This window comes from Microcebus murinus, chromosome 18 (genome assembly GCF_040939455.1).
Source record: "Microcebus murinus isolate Inina chromosome 18, M.murinus_Inina_mat1.0, whole genome shotgun sequence".
Lineage (NCBI taxonomy): Eukaryota > Metazoa > Chordata > Mammalia > Primates > Cheirogaleidae > Microcebus > Microcebus murinus.
The window spans coordinates 48,665,198-48,680,747 of NC_134121.1; the positions used below are offsets into that span (position 1 = coordinate 48,665,198).

At 40.2% G+C, this 15,550-nt stretch overlaps 1 protein-coding gene across 2 annotated transcripts in view; it reads left to right on the plus strand.

The window, feature by feature from the left end:
• The first annotated feature begins 1,447 nt into the window (after window positions 1–1,447).
• The window catches only part of DCAF7 (DDB1 and CUL4 associated factor 7), a 29,315-nt gene continuing 15,212 nt past the window's right edge, over window positions 1,448–15,550 (plus strand). For both annotated transcript variants that reach the window (XR_001149670.3, XM_012747468.3), the window contains exon 1: window positions 1,448–1,831. Coding sequence is in view for 1 of the 2 variants with exons in the window: in XM_012747468.3 (XP_012602922.1) it covers window positions 1,694–1,831 (138 nt within the window). In the remaining variant the exon portion in view is untranslated. The remainder of the gene's footprint in view (window positions 1,832–15,550) is intronic.

Sequence of the window (15,550 nt, forward strand, 5' to 3'; positions counted from 1 at the left end):
TGCCTCAGCCTCCCAAGTAGCTAGGACTACAGGCATGTGCCATCATGCCCGGCTAATTTTTAAAATTTTTTGTAGAGATGGGGTCTCATTATGTTGCTCAGATTGTCTCAAACTCCCGGCCTCAAGCGATTCTTGGTCCTTGGCTTCCTAAAATGCTGGGACACAGGTGTGAGCCACCATGCCTGGCCTAAAATGAAATTTTAGAAGTAATTTTTTGTAACCTTAATAAGGCTTTAAGCATTATACTTATTAGTACAGTTGTTCAAAACAACATAAATATATATTCAAATTTTTACAAAACCTAAAGTTTTACTGGAAATGCATCTTATAAAAGAGGCGATATTCCTCTCAATCGGTTCCTTTGTCTGTGGATGGATATCATTATTTTTTATTAGAATAAGACAAGATTCAGCAAGTTTGTTCCTATTTTTCATTCTTTCTTAAAAAGCAAGTGCAGAGGAAACTTGTTAAGTGGATAGGACTAATAGGGGGTTGTTATATATATATATGACATCGTCCCTCAATTCTTTGAATTCTGAGTGGTCTTTTAAAATCACATTTATCATTAAAAAGTATATACAGTGTTATCATCCAATAACGCAATACAAACTGCCTTCGATTTTGATGAAAGCAAAGACTTGGAAACCACTTATATAAAGATGTTGCCTGGACTCAGATCCTTCTCCGTTTTAAACTCACTGACACAGATAAAATTTAGGGCTGGACTAGCATTTGCCTTGGAATCGCAGCGGGGAAAGGACAGGATGGAAACGACAAAAACGTAAAGGCAAGCGGGTCGTGTAGGAGCCTACTGAAGAACAACTCTGGAATTAGGGAACCTTTCTAGAATCTGCAGGAAGGCGAGGAACGGCCTCACTCGAGCTGGCCTGGCCCTGAGCACATCTGTGCGTCCGAAGCCTGCCCTGGGCCACTGGGAGAGCCCCTCTCCCGCGTTAAAGGGGGCCTTAGGCCCCGTGGGGCTGGAAGGTGGTTCCAGTTTGGCGAAAGCGAGGAGGCGAGGCCGCGGGACCCAGTGCCCCGAAATGCAGTAGGTCTTCCATTAAGGCAGAATTTAAACTTTACTCAACAGCTTGGAGAGGCAACTGGGAAGTCAAAGCAGGTGACAGGGAGGGTTTCACTCCCAGAGACTTGGCCGAGAACTTGGAGGCCTGATGCCCCGCACACTCCCCTCTCGGCCACCCACGCCCCCATTCACCCAAACTGTGCCGTTATCTGTCTGACTGACATCTCCGCCAGCCAATGACCTTTAGGGCTGAGAAAGCGCCTGCCCCCAGGAGTTGGGCGGGGAAAGTAGTCAGAATGACAAACATCTACACCAATAGCGAGGAGATTTCAGACGCTACGGCCACAAAAACCAATGACAAGAAAGAACCGTTTCGAAAGGACGTGCCAGGCAGCCAACGGCCGCTGCCGCTGCGGGGGTCGCGTGGCTTCCGTTCCGAGAGGGCGGGGCGCATCCCAAACGGAAGGTGGTGGTTGTTGGTGCCGAAGCTGGTTTGAAACTGGGGGTCGGGCCTGGCCGTCGTTGTTTGTTGCTGCGGCCCCGCTTCCGGGCTAGGCCGTTCCTGCCCGCCCCCTCCCCGCCTCCCTTCGGACCCCTGAGTCCCAGGCCCGGCTCCTCGCCCGACTCGCGCCCCTCCCGCCTCAGCCTGCTGTGGACCCGGTCCGCACCATGTCCCTGCACGGCAAACGGAAGGAGATCTACAAGTATGAAGCGCCCTGGACCGTCTACGCCATGAACTGGAGTGTGCGGCCCGACAAGCGCTTTCGCTTGGCGCTGGGCAGCTTCGTGGAGGAGTACAACAACAAGGTGGGCCGGGCAGGGACTCGGAACCCAACTGGCGGGGAGCGGGCCCCGAGAGCGCCCTTTCTGGGCCGGAGCCCAGACCTCAGAACCCTCCTGCGGACTTGCCTTAGAGCCACAGAGCGGTTCCTCTGTCTGGCCCTGGGCTTAGGTTTTCCCACTTGTCTCATTTAATCTTGGCAGCATTCCTGTGTAGTTGGGAGTGTAATGGGGAAACTGAGCCACGGTTTTGTGACTTGCCTGGGTCAGACAGCTGTTGCGTGGTGGAAACAGGTTTTAAAACTGGGTTTACACCGCAGAGCTACGCCATTTATTCCTCCCGTTCCCTCCACTCCTGCCGCATTGCTTCATTTGGGGGGCGGGGGACGGAAGAGGGAGTGATGGCTGTGAAGGAAAATGCAGACTCTTGTATTGGTGGTCGTGCACTCCTGGCCACACTAGGTTTCTGCTAGAGCTATTTATTGCACAGCCTTCCCTGCCCCTTGCTCCCACTCCAAGCTAGTACTCCTGGATCCCCAGCTTTTCTGCCAGGATTGCCGTTGCTATTGCTTGCAGATATGCATCCTCTGCAAATCAATCTCTTTGGAAATCTTGGCCTGTGGCTTGTTCCCGCCATTGTTTCCAGCATAGAGAAAGATGACACTTGGCCTTATCTTCTTGGCTTCTTTCATGCTGTCTTTAACCTTTAGTAGTAAGTCTTGCTGAACATTCATCAGTTTGAGAATTCTTCATAGAAGCACTGGTAGTAGGGGGAAGCTTTTAAGTGGCATTGCAGTGTAAATTTATTTTTGAAAGTTGTTGAATAAGTAAGTAAGTGGCAATAATTTTCTTTTGTCTCTTAACGTCTTCCTTTTATTCATTTGGAGTAAAAGTTGTGAATGATAGTGATCAGAGCAACTGAAAGGTTTGGCTAGTGATATTTAAAGCCAGTACTCCTGCTTAATGCCATGAGCATCAGATTTAAGAAGAATAAAACTCTGTTCAGTGACAGGCTTGGTGCAGGGGGACAAAAGCTAGGTGGTCTAAGGTTGGGTCCTTTCTGGTCTGTTGACTAGTTGTGAGGTGTTGCATAGGCCAGTTTTGTTATTTCTGACCCGCAGTTTGCTGTAGGAAAGGGGTTCTGTTTTACATGTGAAGGTTAAAAAAAAAACAAACACAACATTTGAACATTTTAAATTTGTTTACAATTTTTCAGGAGCACATCTGTTTCTCTAGAGTAGGTCTTAATTCTTGGGATCCCCTTTGAGAAACTGATGAAAGCCATAGACTTTCATTGTCCAGACATTACACGTACACAAACAATTTACAAACAAATCCCTGGGAATATGCACTGATCTTTATGTCCACCCATTGCCTGGGCAAGACACAGCTTTATTTCCTTTTCTCTGAGCCTTCTTTCTTACTTATGGCCCATAGTGGACAGCAGAATTGGCAGTGGAATTCAAGATTCTGATGTGGACACCGTGTTAGTAAATTAAGACCACTAGAACTGTTGTTTAAGGACTTATGTGAAAATTTTTTAAAAAATAAAATGTCTTTCAAAGGGCTTGAGTCTTTTCATGAAAATTGATGTTTTTTTCTTGCAAATTTTTCCAGGGTTGTTGGGTAAACAGTAGTAGTCCCATTTCTCAGGAGAAACTGCCACAGTTAGGTTGCTGGTAGAATATCAGTGGAGTATTGGTGGCAATCCTCCATTGCAGGAAATCTATCCCAAAGTTTGTCCTTTCATTTAGCAGCTATATGGAGCTCCTTCTTCATGCCAGGCACACAGGTAATGTGGCCTTAATAGTGGAATGCAAACTGTAATCCCAGTATTAATAGAATAGCAGTTAACTATATCTTTACTCACATCATGTAGGCAATTCAGTGTCTTAAAACTACTTTTGTGCTTCTACCTATCTGTAAGTTAGGGACTTTAAATTCTGTGTGTGTATGTGCCATGGATGGACATCTTTGGTAATTTGATGCCAATAGACCCCTTATCATAATTATATTTTCAAATGCATACAATACATAGGATTATGAAGGAACCAATTACATTGAACTATAGATATCAAGAACTTTTTTAAAAATATCTATAGTTCAATGTAATTGGTTCCTTTAAAAAGTGGTAATAAGGTTCAGGCCTTCTGGCATGTGCTTGTAGTCCCAGCTACTTCAGAGGCTGAGGCAAGAGAATCACTTAAGCCCAGAAGTTGGAGGTTGCAGTGAGCTCTGATGATGCCACTGCACTCTAGCTTGGACAACAGAATAAGACCATGTCTCAAAACAAAAAAAAAAAAAGTGGTGATACAGTAATATGTACTTTAAGATTAACTCATTAAATTACACCATCTAGTGTAATTATTACCGTAATTTTGAAGTAGTGATGAGGATAAGCAGCATTTCAAGATGTTTAACAACTGCAATATGATATGAAAAAAGTTAGTGATTTCTATTGGTAACAAAGTCACAGATATTCATTCATGCTGCAGTGGATAGCTGCCACCACATGTAATTGAAGGAAACAGTAAATTTTAGCTAGAGGTTAGTGGAAATAGGAATGTAATTTTCCAATTCAGGAAAGTTTATGGACCCAAATTAAGAAACCCTGCTATGGAAGATTGTGTGCCTAGGGGCTGGTGGGCACTAGTTCTCAGGCTAAGTTTTGGAGAAATCCTGCCATAGAGGTGGCAGACTTCATAATTTAGAGGAATTTCAAAATTATTGGTTGGGATTTTCAGACCTCTGGTTCCTGCTTGCTGTGGATAATGATTGCTAGCAGAGGACAAGATAAATTAATTCGAATTAACATTGACAAAATGGTCATCCTTTTTAGTGTGGAGACTTCAACTAAGAAAACATGATTATAATTTTCTAAACTTTGTATTAATGTAATCATGTTTTCCTGTCATAAATTGTTCCTAGTTGGTCCATGAAATTAAGTCTGTTAACATTTCAAGACCTTGACTTCCAGATGTTTCATCATGCGAATAAATTTGAGAATTGTTGCAGAGTAAAGAATCAGATTCTATCAGCTACACTTGGAATAAATAGCCCCTTTATTGGTTGTTGTGTTTTACATTCCTTTTTTTGTGGTCTCTGCAGTGGGGATACAGCAGGACTGGTGTTGGAGCAGTGGTTCTCTAAATTTTAGTGTGTAAGAATCCCTGGGGGACTTGCACATTCCTGGGCTCCATCTCTGAAGTTAACAGATACTCTGGTGATTGAGACTGGCACTCTAAATACATCACCCTGAAGTTACCTTGGCATCCACTGACCAGAGGCAGGAATGCAATATTTTTCCATCTGCATGCTCCTAAACATTGATTCTGCCCTTCCCTCCAAGTTCACCCATGAAAAAAGTCTTTAACAGATAGCCTCTTTGAGATTTCCTGCATTGAGATCTTAGTCCTGCCACTTCTCAGTTTTGTGTGGCCTCGGACAAGTTATCCTTTGTGCCTCCGTTTCCTCATCTGTAAAATGGGGGTAATAAGTAATAAGTGCACTTATCATATTGTTATAGATTAAATGAATTAATGTATGTAAAAGACTTAGGAACTCCACCTGGCATGGAGTAAGCCATGTAGAAATGTTAGCTATTATTTAATCATTATCATTACTGTACCTGTAATTAAATATAATCAAGGAGAATTATGGGTGTTGGGTAAATTTGACTTTTGTATTTTCCAGAGAGGAATCAGGACTTTTGGCCAGAAAGGTAACTTAAAAAGATCATTATATTCATTCCCTGCCATTTAAAGACCCAGAAGGGAAAATGCCCTGATCCCTTTCAACTCAATCCATTTTGTGGTCTAGCAGCTTCTTGTAGTAAGACTCCAAGTAGTATAATGTGCTAGTTTAAATCCATTTTCTCTTGTTCTACCTGGCTTACCCACAGTAACTCAGATATAGGAGGTTGACATTTCTCCTGAGTTGACAGTATCTGTGGTTTTAGGCAGGTAATATTTTTTCTTTTCTTTTATTGGGAGAAGATAGGGAGTAGGTCCTGGGTTTCTATTCCACTTAGGTGCATGTTTTGGGATTGGTTTTGAATAAAGTAGGCAGGGTGATTGGTATTTATTTTGCCCTAATATTTAACTAACCAACTCTTTGTGTTCTAATATTTAGCATCTAGAGAGCATTTTTGAGGTTCTAAGGAGAGAGACTATAGGTATATCTCATCCTTTTTGAAGAATCCTAGTAGTGAGTCTGGGTACCTTGTACTTGAAATACACATGAGATGAATGCTTGCTTTGTCAGCCTATGTTGATTCCTCTGCTATTTTTAATGCAATTACTTTATATATTTGGTACATGATTATTTCGACTCTGGCATATAATTTTCATTTCTCAGTATTTGTGGTAGCCCTTCAGGATTCTCATTCATTTGCTCATTAATTCAACAAATATATATTGAACAGATATATTAATACATGCATCTTAGGCACAGTGATGACACTTGGAAACCTTCTGTAGTCTTTGTTAGCAGTTGTAATATTGGCAGCAATAAAGAAAACATGTTTTAGTACACATCAGTATTTTTTATATTTAGAATACTGTATTGTTGCACTAGTCCCTGGCAAGAACTATCAGCAGGGTAATTTAAGGCATAAAACTCTTCTGCTTTTAACTTCCTTCTTTTTCCCAACAGTGAGAAGACTAATTCCCCCTTGGGGCCACTGGATAAAAGTGCTGCTGCTTTATCGCTTTTTGCCCTAACCTTATTCACACAGACTTATTGGAGATGCTGGGATTTGAACAAGGAATTAATCTATGCCCTGTAGGTAGTCTGATCATCTGAGGCCTTTGCTGCCAGAACTCTCTGATCAGCCTCAGAGCCAGGAGCCAAAGGGGTGCTGTTCCAGAATTCATCTTAAAGTTTGACAGGCAGGACGTCAGGTATCTGTAGGCACTGGTTCACAGTAATGGGTCAGGAAGAGGCTGGAAGGGAGGACAAGTAAAAAGACCCCCAAAAAAGCTGCTTTATATTCTCAGAATGTTGCATTAGCTAATTTAAATATATTAACAATTGTGGGAAAATGTTCCAAGGACTGGAGTGTTATGTTGATTTCGCTTATTAAAAAAATTACATACATAAACACACACACATTCACTTTCATGTACTCTACCAGCACTGTGCATATTAAAGTGGAATACACGATTTCTTCCCTCAAGGAACTTTTAATAAGAAGGTAGACATGGCATGTTAACAAAAAATAAGGTAGGAATAACATGTAATTTATGTTGTTACTCATGAAAGTAATGAAAGTAAAGATATGGTCATGCCTTCAAGGTGTATATTATATTACATATTTGCTCCTTAGGAGACATCAGACATAGTAATATTCACAGTTTCAAAATGAGTAAAAATGATCTTGCATCATAGCCTTTTCCCCTTAGGGCCATTTCTTTCATGTGTTGGGATAAAGTGTTGTAAAACAGTGGTTTCAGAAAAGGAGTGAAGGTGGGAGATAGAAGAGTTTAGCAGGAGGACAGGGAAGACTATGGAGAAAAAAGCAGAAAGAAAAAGACCTAAATGTCAACAGTAGGATGATGAAAGTCAGATTTAATTTTTCCTTATTTTTTTTTTTTTTTTGAGACAGAGTCTCGCTTTGTTGCCCAGGCTAGAGTGAGTGCCGTGGCGTCAGCCTAGCTCACAGCAACCTCAAACTCCTGGGCTCAAGCAATCCTCCTGCCTCAGCCTCCCGAGTAGCTGGGACTACAGGCATGTGCCACCATGCCCGGCTAATTTTTTTCTACATATATTAGTTGGCCAATTAATTTTATTTCTATTTATAGTAGAGACGGGGTCTCGCTCTTGCTCAGGGTGGTTTCGAACTCCTGACCTCAAGCAATCCACCTGCCTCGGCCTCCCAGAGTGCTAGGATTACAGGCGTGAGCCAAGGCGCCCGGCCTAATTTTTCCTTATGTTTTTACAGTATTATATGGAAGGATAGCATTATAATGGTCAAATGAGTGCAGGAAGATGCAGAGAAAGGATATCTGTGGCTGTAGATTCCAAACTCAGAAGAGCACAATTCTCTAAAATAGGATTTTGATGGGCAAAATCACTCTTTTATTTGGGACAATGAGAAGGGGGTACACAGGCTGGCAGCAGGAGCTTGCCCAGATCCCATGTGACACCTTGGGTAAGAGGGGAGCTAAGCTCTATAAGAAGACACATAGATGTGCTATCTTCTCTAGAAGTTTTAGATGAGGCAGATTGGAAGAGAGATTGAATTGTGAACAGTTTGGTGGCGCCTTACCTCTATTTGCTGAGGGGATGCAAAAGCTTTGCATGTTTCTGCTAACTTGGAACATGGTCCTGGCCTCTCTCCCAGAAGAACTTCCTTTAGATCATATAGGAAGAACTTATTCTAAAGGAACCAGCACAGTAGCTATAGAAAGATACTATTTAAAAAAGGCTGGGTTGCCGGGCGCGGTGGCTCACGCCTGTAATCCTAGCACTTTGGGAGGCCGAGGCGGGCGGATTGCTCAAGGTCAGGAGTTCGAAACCAGCCTGAGCGAGACCCCATCTCTACCAAAAATAGAAATAAATTAATTGATCAACTAAAAATATATATACAAAAAGTTAGCCGGGCATGGTGGCGCATGCCTGTAGTCCCAGCTACTCGGGAGGCTGAGGCAGTAGGATCGCTGAGCCCCGGAGATTGAGGTTGCTGTGAGCCAGGCTGACGCCACAGCACTCACTCTAGCCTGGGCAACAAAGTGAGACTCTGTCTCAAAAAAAATAATAATAATAAAAATAAAAAAGGCTGGGGGGTATGTGTGTGTGGGGGGGAATGTTTTTACTAGAAAAATGTTTTTACCTTAGCTGAAAAATAATGGCCAGTCCCACTGTGAATTCACAGAACTTAAGAAGATACAGAACTCCAAGCAGAGATACAGGAGATCAGGTAAAATAAGACATGGTGACAGGAGAATGGAACATCAGCTGGCAGAGCATAGGAAAGTAGTGGAAGAGAAAAATGTCGTTAAAGAAGAATTTAGAAATAAAGATTTAAGTGGTAAGTTCAAACTATATCTAAAGAAAAATTAGCCCAGAAAACCTGTTGGCACTAAAGCATTTCCGAGGAAAATTCCTACACTTTAAGGATGAAGAAGGAATTCTTTGGACATCCAGGCAAAGCTATCAAGTCTTAAAGAGAGAAAAAGAAATTAAGCTAGCCACATTTGATGACAGAAGAAAATGGAGCAATGTCTATTAATCTATAGCTATTGTATTATAGATTGTGCTGCTATAAATACCTGGGAATATACGTAACCATATATAAGGTTTGTATGGAAAAAATAATGCTAGAGAACACAAAACAAGGCTTGAAAAATGCAAAGGTGAACTCTGTTCTGGGATAGTAAAGCCTGGCATCTTAAAGATGTCAGTGTCCCTAAACTTAATGTGATCCCTGTTAAAAATACCACAGTTTTTAATTGTTTTTTAGAATCAACCAAACTGATTATTTCTACAGATGCATTTTACAAAAACGCATATATTGCCAGAAAATTTCTGAAAAGGAAGAGTAATGAGGGAGATGGGGAACCACCCATCAGATATTAAAACATACTATAAAGCTATAATAATTAACACAATTTGATACTGCAGGAGTTGATGAATGAACAGGGGAGAGTCCAGAAGTTAGACTACATAGAGAAATTTAGTCTGTCCTGAAGATGATAATGAGTGAAGAAAAGAGATTTTCTAATAAGTGGTATTGAAACTAGAAAAATACATAATTGGACCTTGTACCAGAATTCCAGATGGATAAAAAATATAAACATACAACTATAAAACATAAGAGAATTTTGTAATCTTCATGTGGGAAATCCATAAAAGTAGAAATAAACTATATAAAAATAAAATCTCTGGCAAAACCAACCAGCCCCACAAACAAAAAGTACACATGGGGGAATGGGCATGCGCGTAGCTCTGACTTGTGGTGCAGAGGCAATTTATGTAACCAAAGCATTTGTACCCGTATAATACTCTGAAATAAAAATATATGTGTGCACGTAACATCCTAGACAAAATAAATCTCTTAATACCTGTATATAAAGAACTACAAATCAACAGGAGAATAGTTAACCCAATAGAAAAGGGAAACATATGAATAATTTCCAAAAAAGGATATATAAATTATTCTTTTTTTTTTTTTTTTTTTTTTTTTGAGACATAGTCTCATTTTGTTGCTCTAGTAGAGTGCCATGGTGTCAGCCTAGCTCACAGCAACCTCAAACTTCTGGGCTCAAATGATCCTCCTGCCTCAGCCTCTGGAGTACCTGGGACTACAGGCTTGTACCACCATGCCCAGCTAGTTTTTTTATTTTTAGTAGAGATGGGGTCTTGCTCTTGCTCAGGCTGGTCTCGAACTCCTGACCTCAAGCAATCCTCCCACCGTGGCCTCCCAGAGTGCTAAGATTACAGGCATGAGCCACTGCTCCTAGCCATAAATGATTCTTAAACATAGGAAGAACTGAGCCTTATAAGAAAAAAAGCATGATAAAGATTCATCCATATTGGGAAAAAAATCAAAAACCTTGGTAATATACATTATGTGCATGTGTGACTCATTTTTCTGTGAAGATCGAGTAGGAGTTGGCTATCAGAATTTAAGTTGGTCTTACATTTGACTTCATAGTTCCACTAGTGGGAATTCCATTAGTGGAAATTTATCCTACAGCTATACTCATGAGGTTGCAGTGACTTAAGTGCAGGGATATTTATTTTAGCATTATTTGTAAGAGCAAAATATGGAAATATATAAATAATATTAAACTTTCATTTATGCAGCTGTTAAAAGAATGAGCCAGCTTTACATGTACTGATAATGGAATATTTTAAAATAAATATTTAGTGGAAAAAATGTATAGAAGAATATATGATAAACTATCACCTGTGTAAAAAAGTATATGCATATACATAACAACCTGTATGAGGTTATGTGTAGAAAGGAAGCACAAGAAACTGGTAACATTGGTTTCTCCAAGGATGGGAGCCAGGATGTAGGGGCCTTAATTTTTACTCTAATGGCTTTTGTGCCTTTCACATTTTGGACCTTGTATGTGTATTACCTAGTAAAAAAGTTAACATTAATAAAAATTAAATCTTAGCATAACTTTAAAAAGAGAAATAAAGAGAAAGGAATGAATGAAGACACACCAGGTACATGGTAACATCAACGAAGAGCAGGAGTTCTTTTTATAGGGAAGAAATCAGGCATGGTATTATTAACATCAGATAAAAGTAAATTCAAGGCAAAAAATACTGAAACAAGGCCGGGCGAGGTGGCTCATGCCTGTAATCCTAGCACTCTGGGAGGCCAAGGCGGGCGGATTGCTTAAGGTCAGGAGTTCGAAAGCTGCCTGAGCAAGAGCGAGACCCCGTCTCTACTATAAATAGAAAGAAATTAATTGGCCAACTAATATATATAGAAAAAAAAATTAGCTGGGCATGGTGGCACATGCCTGTAGTCCCAGCTACTGGGGAGGCTGAGGCAGTAGGATTGCTTAAGCCCAGGAGTTTGAGGTTGCTGTGAGCTAGGCTGATGCCACGGCACTCACTCTAGCCTGGGCAACAGAGCGAAACTCTGTCTCAAAAAAAAATATTGAAACAAAAAGAAATCTTTTACATTGTTAAAAGTACAACCCACTCAGAAAAGATAAAAAGTTGTAAGTCTCTGTGTACCTAATAACGTAGCATTTAAATAGAAAGCAAAAACTTTAAAAAGTGCAAGGGGAGTTTGGTTTGTACCTTAGAAATTGTTGAATGAAATAGACAAAGTAAGGATATAGAGAATTAGAAAATTAACAATTTGTTTTGGTAAGTATATAGAACTTTGCATTCAACATTTTTATTTTTTTGAAATGAGGTCTCATGTTGCCCAGGCTGGACTTGAACTCCTGGGCTCAGGTAATCCTTCTGCCTCTGCCTTCTGGGTAGCAGGGACTACAGGCGTGCCATTGCCCTGGGTGAAAATGTACTCTTTAAAAAGATAACTCAATTTACAATAATCAACCATGTATTAAGACAAAATCGTTGTAAATTAAGGGAAATCAACTGATTGGAAAAAAATCCTACAATATCAAAATTTAAGAGGAGGTGAGGAAATTGAAGCCCAGATATGCTGACTTGTCCAAAGTCACATAACGGGTGAAAGCAGGGCCAGAACTGAAATACTGTCTCCAGAATGTTAAGAATAAATTCATACTGATATAAAAAAAAAAGAAAGAAAGAAAAACAAAAAACTTAGGAGAAAAAAGAAAGAGAACATACTGAAAAACAGAACACTTGTCCTACCAGATTAGGATAAATATACTAGAGTTGGTATAATTATAGCCATAGCTATTGGTGGAACTGAATAGAATACTCCAAAGCAGATCTGAGAATATATAGATATGTAATGTGTGATAAGATAGAACTTTAATTCACTGGAAAAATAATTATATGGCATACTTGTTTATCCATCTAGCAGAAAAATTTAGAACCCTCTCAGTCATATAGTATATGAAAATCAGTTCCAGATCAAATATCTAAATATGAAGAAAAGTCCACACACAGTATTAGGAAATTTGTCCTGGGGTAGTAGGGGTGAGCAGGACGAAGGCAGTCTTTAGGCTAATCATTATTCCAGAGTCAACTAAGGAAAAGGGTGACAGATTATATAGTACATACAAATAAAAAGTTTCTCTATTAAAAGATACACCATGGACAAAGTCAAAGGACAGTAAAATATTTTCAAAACATGACAGACAATAGAAGCTAATTCACTTAGTGTGATAGAAAAATGGGCAAAGAGTATGAATAATTAGTTCATGGGAGAGTAAATGCAAGTGATCAATAAACAGGAAGGATGCTCAACCTCACAGGTAGGTAAGGGAAATGAGAATTGACCTTGTGATATTATTTTCCCCTTTTAAATTTATAAAACTTAAGTTACTGCTTCTAGTGCTGTTAGCAGTATGAAGAAATGAATACCCTTTTACACACTGCTCCTAGGAGTGTGAATTGCCACAGCCTTTGTGGAAAGCAAATGGTGTCTATTAAAATTTTAAATGTACATACCTTCTAATACAGAATTCCCATTCTTGGGACTTTGGCCTCCATAAATAAAAACAGCAGTTTATAAATGTGTATGACATATAAGAAGTAGTGGCAGGCCAGGTGGGGTGGCTCACACTTGTAATCTCAGCACTTTGGGATGCTGAAATGGGATGATTGCTTGAGGCCAAGAGTTCAAGACTAGCCTGCACAACATAGCAAGACCTCGTCTCTACAAAAAATGTTTTAAAATTAGCCAGGCTTGGTGGTGTGTGCCTGTCGTCCTAGCTACTGGCGAGGCTGAGGCAAGAAGATAGCTTGAGCTGAGGAGTTGGAGGTTGCAGTAAGCCATGATGGTGCCACTGCACTCTAGCCAGAGGGCAGCAGAGTGAGACCCTGTCTCAAATAAATAAATAAATAAATAGTGGCAAGAAAGGGAAACAATATACAACACTGGGGGAATCATTGAGCCTTGTGATAAGGTACAAAAGAATGAGTTGGATCTATGTATTGACCTGAGGGATGTCCATTATTTTGTTAAGATTCATAGCCTTGGCTATAGTATCCCAAAAGTTGAGGGAAAACTTTACACTTCTGTGTATATATGTTTGACCATATAGAATAGTGTAGAAGCAACACACACCAAATTAATAATGTGATATCTTGGGGATGGTATATAGGGGAGTTGCTAACATTTTTGCTGGATGCAGTGTTTCTCAGCTATTTGGGAAGCTGCGGCAAGACAATCACTTGAGCCTAGGAGTTCGAGACCAGCTTGGGCATAGTAAGACCTTGTCTCAAAAACAAAGAAACAAAAAAACACCAACTTTAAAAAATATGTTTATGTATGTTTTATTTGATTTTATACAATGGTGATATGCTTTATAATCCTTTTAAAATCTAAAAGTATGTTTAAAGGATAAAATAAATCTAACTGAAAGATCATCAAAATAAATAGAACTTGTAAGTCTGAGCAAGAAAATAACAGAGGACATAATGGTAAGGGTTTCAGGTAGAACTCAAGTGTGTAAATTCTACCACTAACTCCCTTTTCCATTGTTCTATTAATAATTGAGCAAATACATCTAATGTGTTGTAGCTCCCTGGTAAACTAAGTGGGAAATATGTAGCTTAGCCTTGAAGCTTCAGTGAGACTCTGCTTTTCTTCCTCTAATTCAAGGACAGACCCAACCTGACCTCCCCCACGCAGTTGTAGGTTCTGAGAAGCTGGAGGAGAGGGTGGCCAGACCCATTCTGGGAAGGCCGATTTGCCTATTCCTGTAGGAGCAGAATGAGCCAGAGCAGGAGAGCTATGGGTCATGTCCAACGTGGTGGTTAGGCCCACATGCCTGTGTCAGGCTTCAGCCAGTCACCTTAGTAGTTCTTCCCTCATTGGGTGGAGCTAGTGAAGGGTTAGAGAGAGGGATTTTGGGTTTTGTGCTTGCTGCCATGCCCCCAGCACTTTGAACAGTGCCTGGTACTTAGTAGCTACCCAGTAAATATTTATTGAATGAATATGTGAATGAAATATCTAGCTCAGAATCTATATCAGAGGCTTATTCTTTATTCTGCCCAATATGCCCAAGTATCCTCTGTTTGTTTCCTTTCTCCCCCACCAAAGCTGATGCCAAATATTCCCTGTTTCATCTATAATCTTCATTCTTTACATATTATTTTCTGCAAAGATCAGAATGCTAACTTTTTAGTTCCCTGAAAGAACTATTCATTTGGTCACAACCCCTCCTGTGGCCATCCCTGCTTATCCCTGCAGTTAGCCTTGCCTCCTGTTCCCTCTGGGTTCCCGGCCTCCAGCCTCTTCCCTGCACCAGTCTGTCCAGCATTATCAGGACTGTTGTCTTCAAAGGCTCCATAACCATACCACCTCATGGGGGAAGCCCACCTCCTTCCTTAGGTTGCTTTGGGCTCTCCAGTCTTCCTTCAGCACACCTTCTTAGCCACATCTCCACTGCTCTCCCACATGGTTCTGTCAAACAGATTTGCTTGCTGCCGTCAAGTGGGCCATTTAGTTTGCCACTGTTGTGCATGGGCTCCTTCTGTTCCACCTGCCAGGGGTGCCTTTCCTTTCCTGTCTGCCCATCCAGATCCTTCCCATACACCTTTGAAGACTGCTCCAATCCTAATTCCACTTTTCCTCATTTTCCTAGTTTGAATTACTTTTTTCCTCTGAACTGTTATTGATTATTATCTGTAATAAATAAGCAGCTAATCATGTATCACCTTGTGACATCACTTTTATTGCTATCTTAAGTGTTTTATGGCTCTGGGTTTTGTGTCATTATACATCTTTATTACACTATCTTCCCTAATATATGATTTTTGAAAGTCTGCGGGTGCTCCATAAAATGAATATCTAGATTTAGCTATCATATGGATTCTTAAAAGTTAGACATGGATGACAAGATCTATAAATATACAAAGAAAACCCTTAGGAGCATGCAAAAAGGCTACCAAAACTAATAACTAATGTGGCAAAGTTACAAGATCTAGTATTAATGTACAAAAATCACTTGTGTGTATATATATATATATATATAGTAACAGTGAATAACTGGAAATAGAATTTTAAAAATAATTCCATTTATAATAGCATAAAAATTACAAGAATAAAGTTTTTTTGTTGTTGTTTTTTTTTTGAGACAGAGTCTCACTTCATTGCCCAGGCTAGAATGA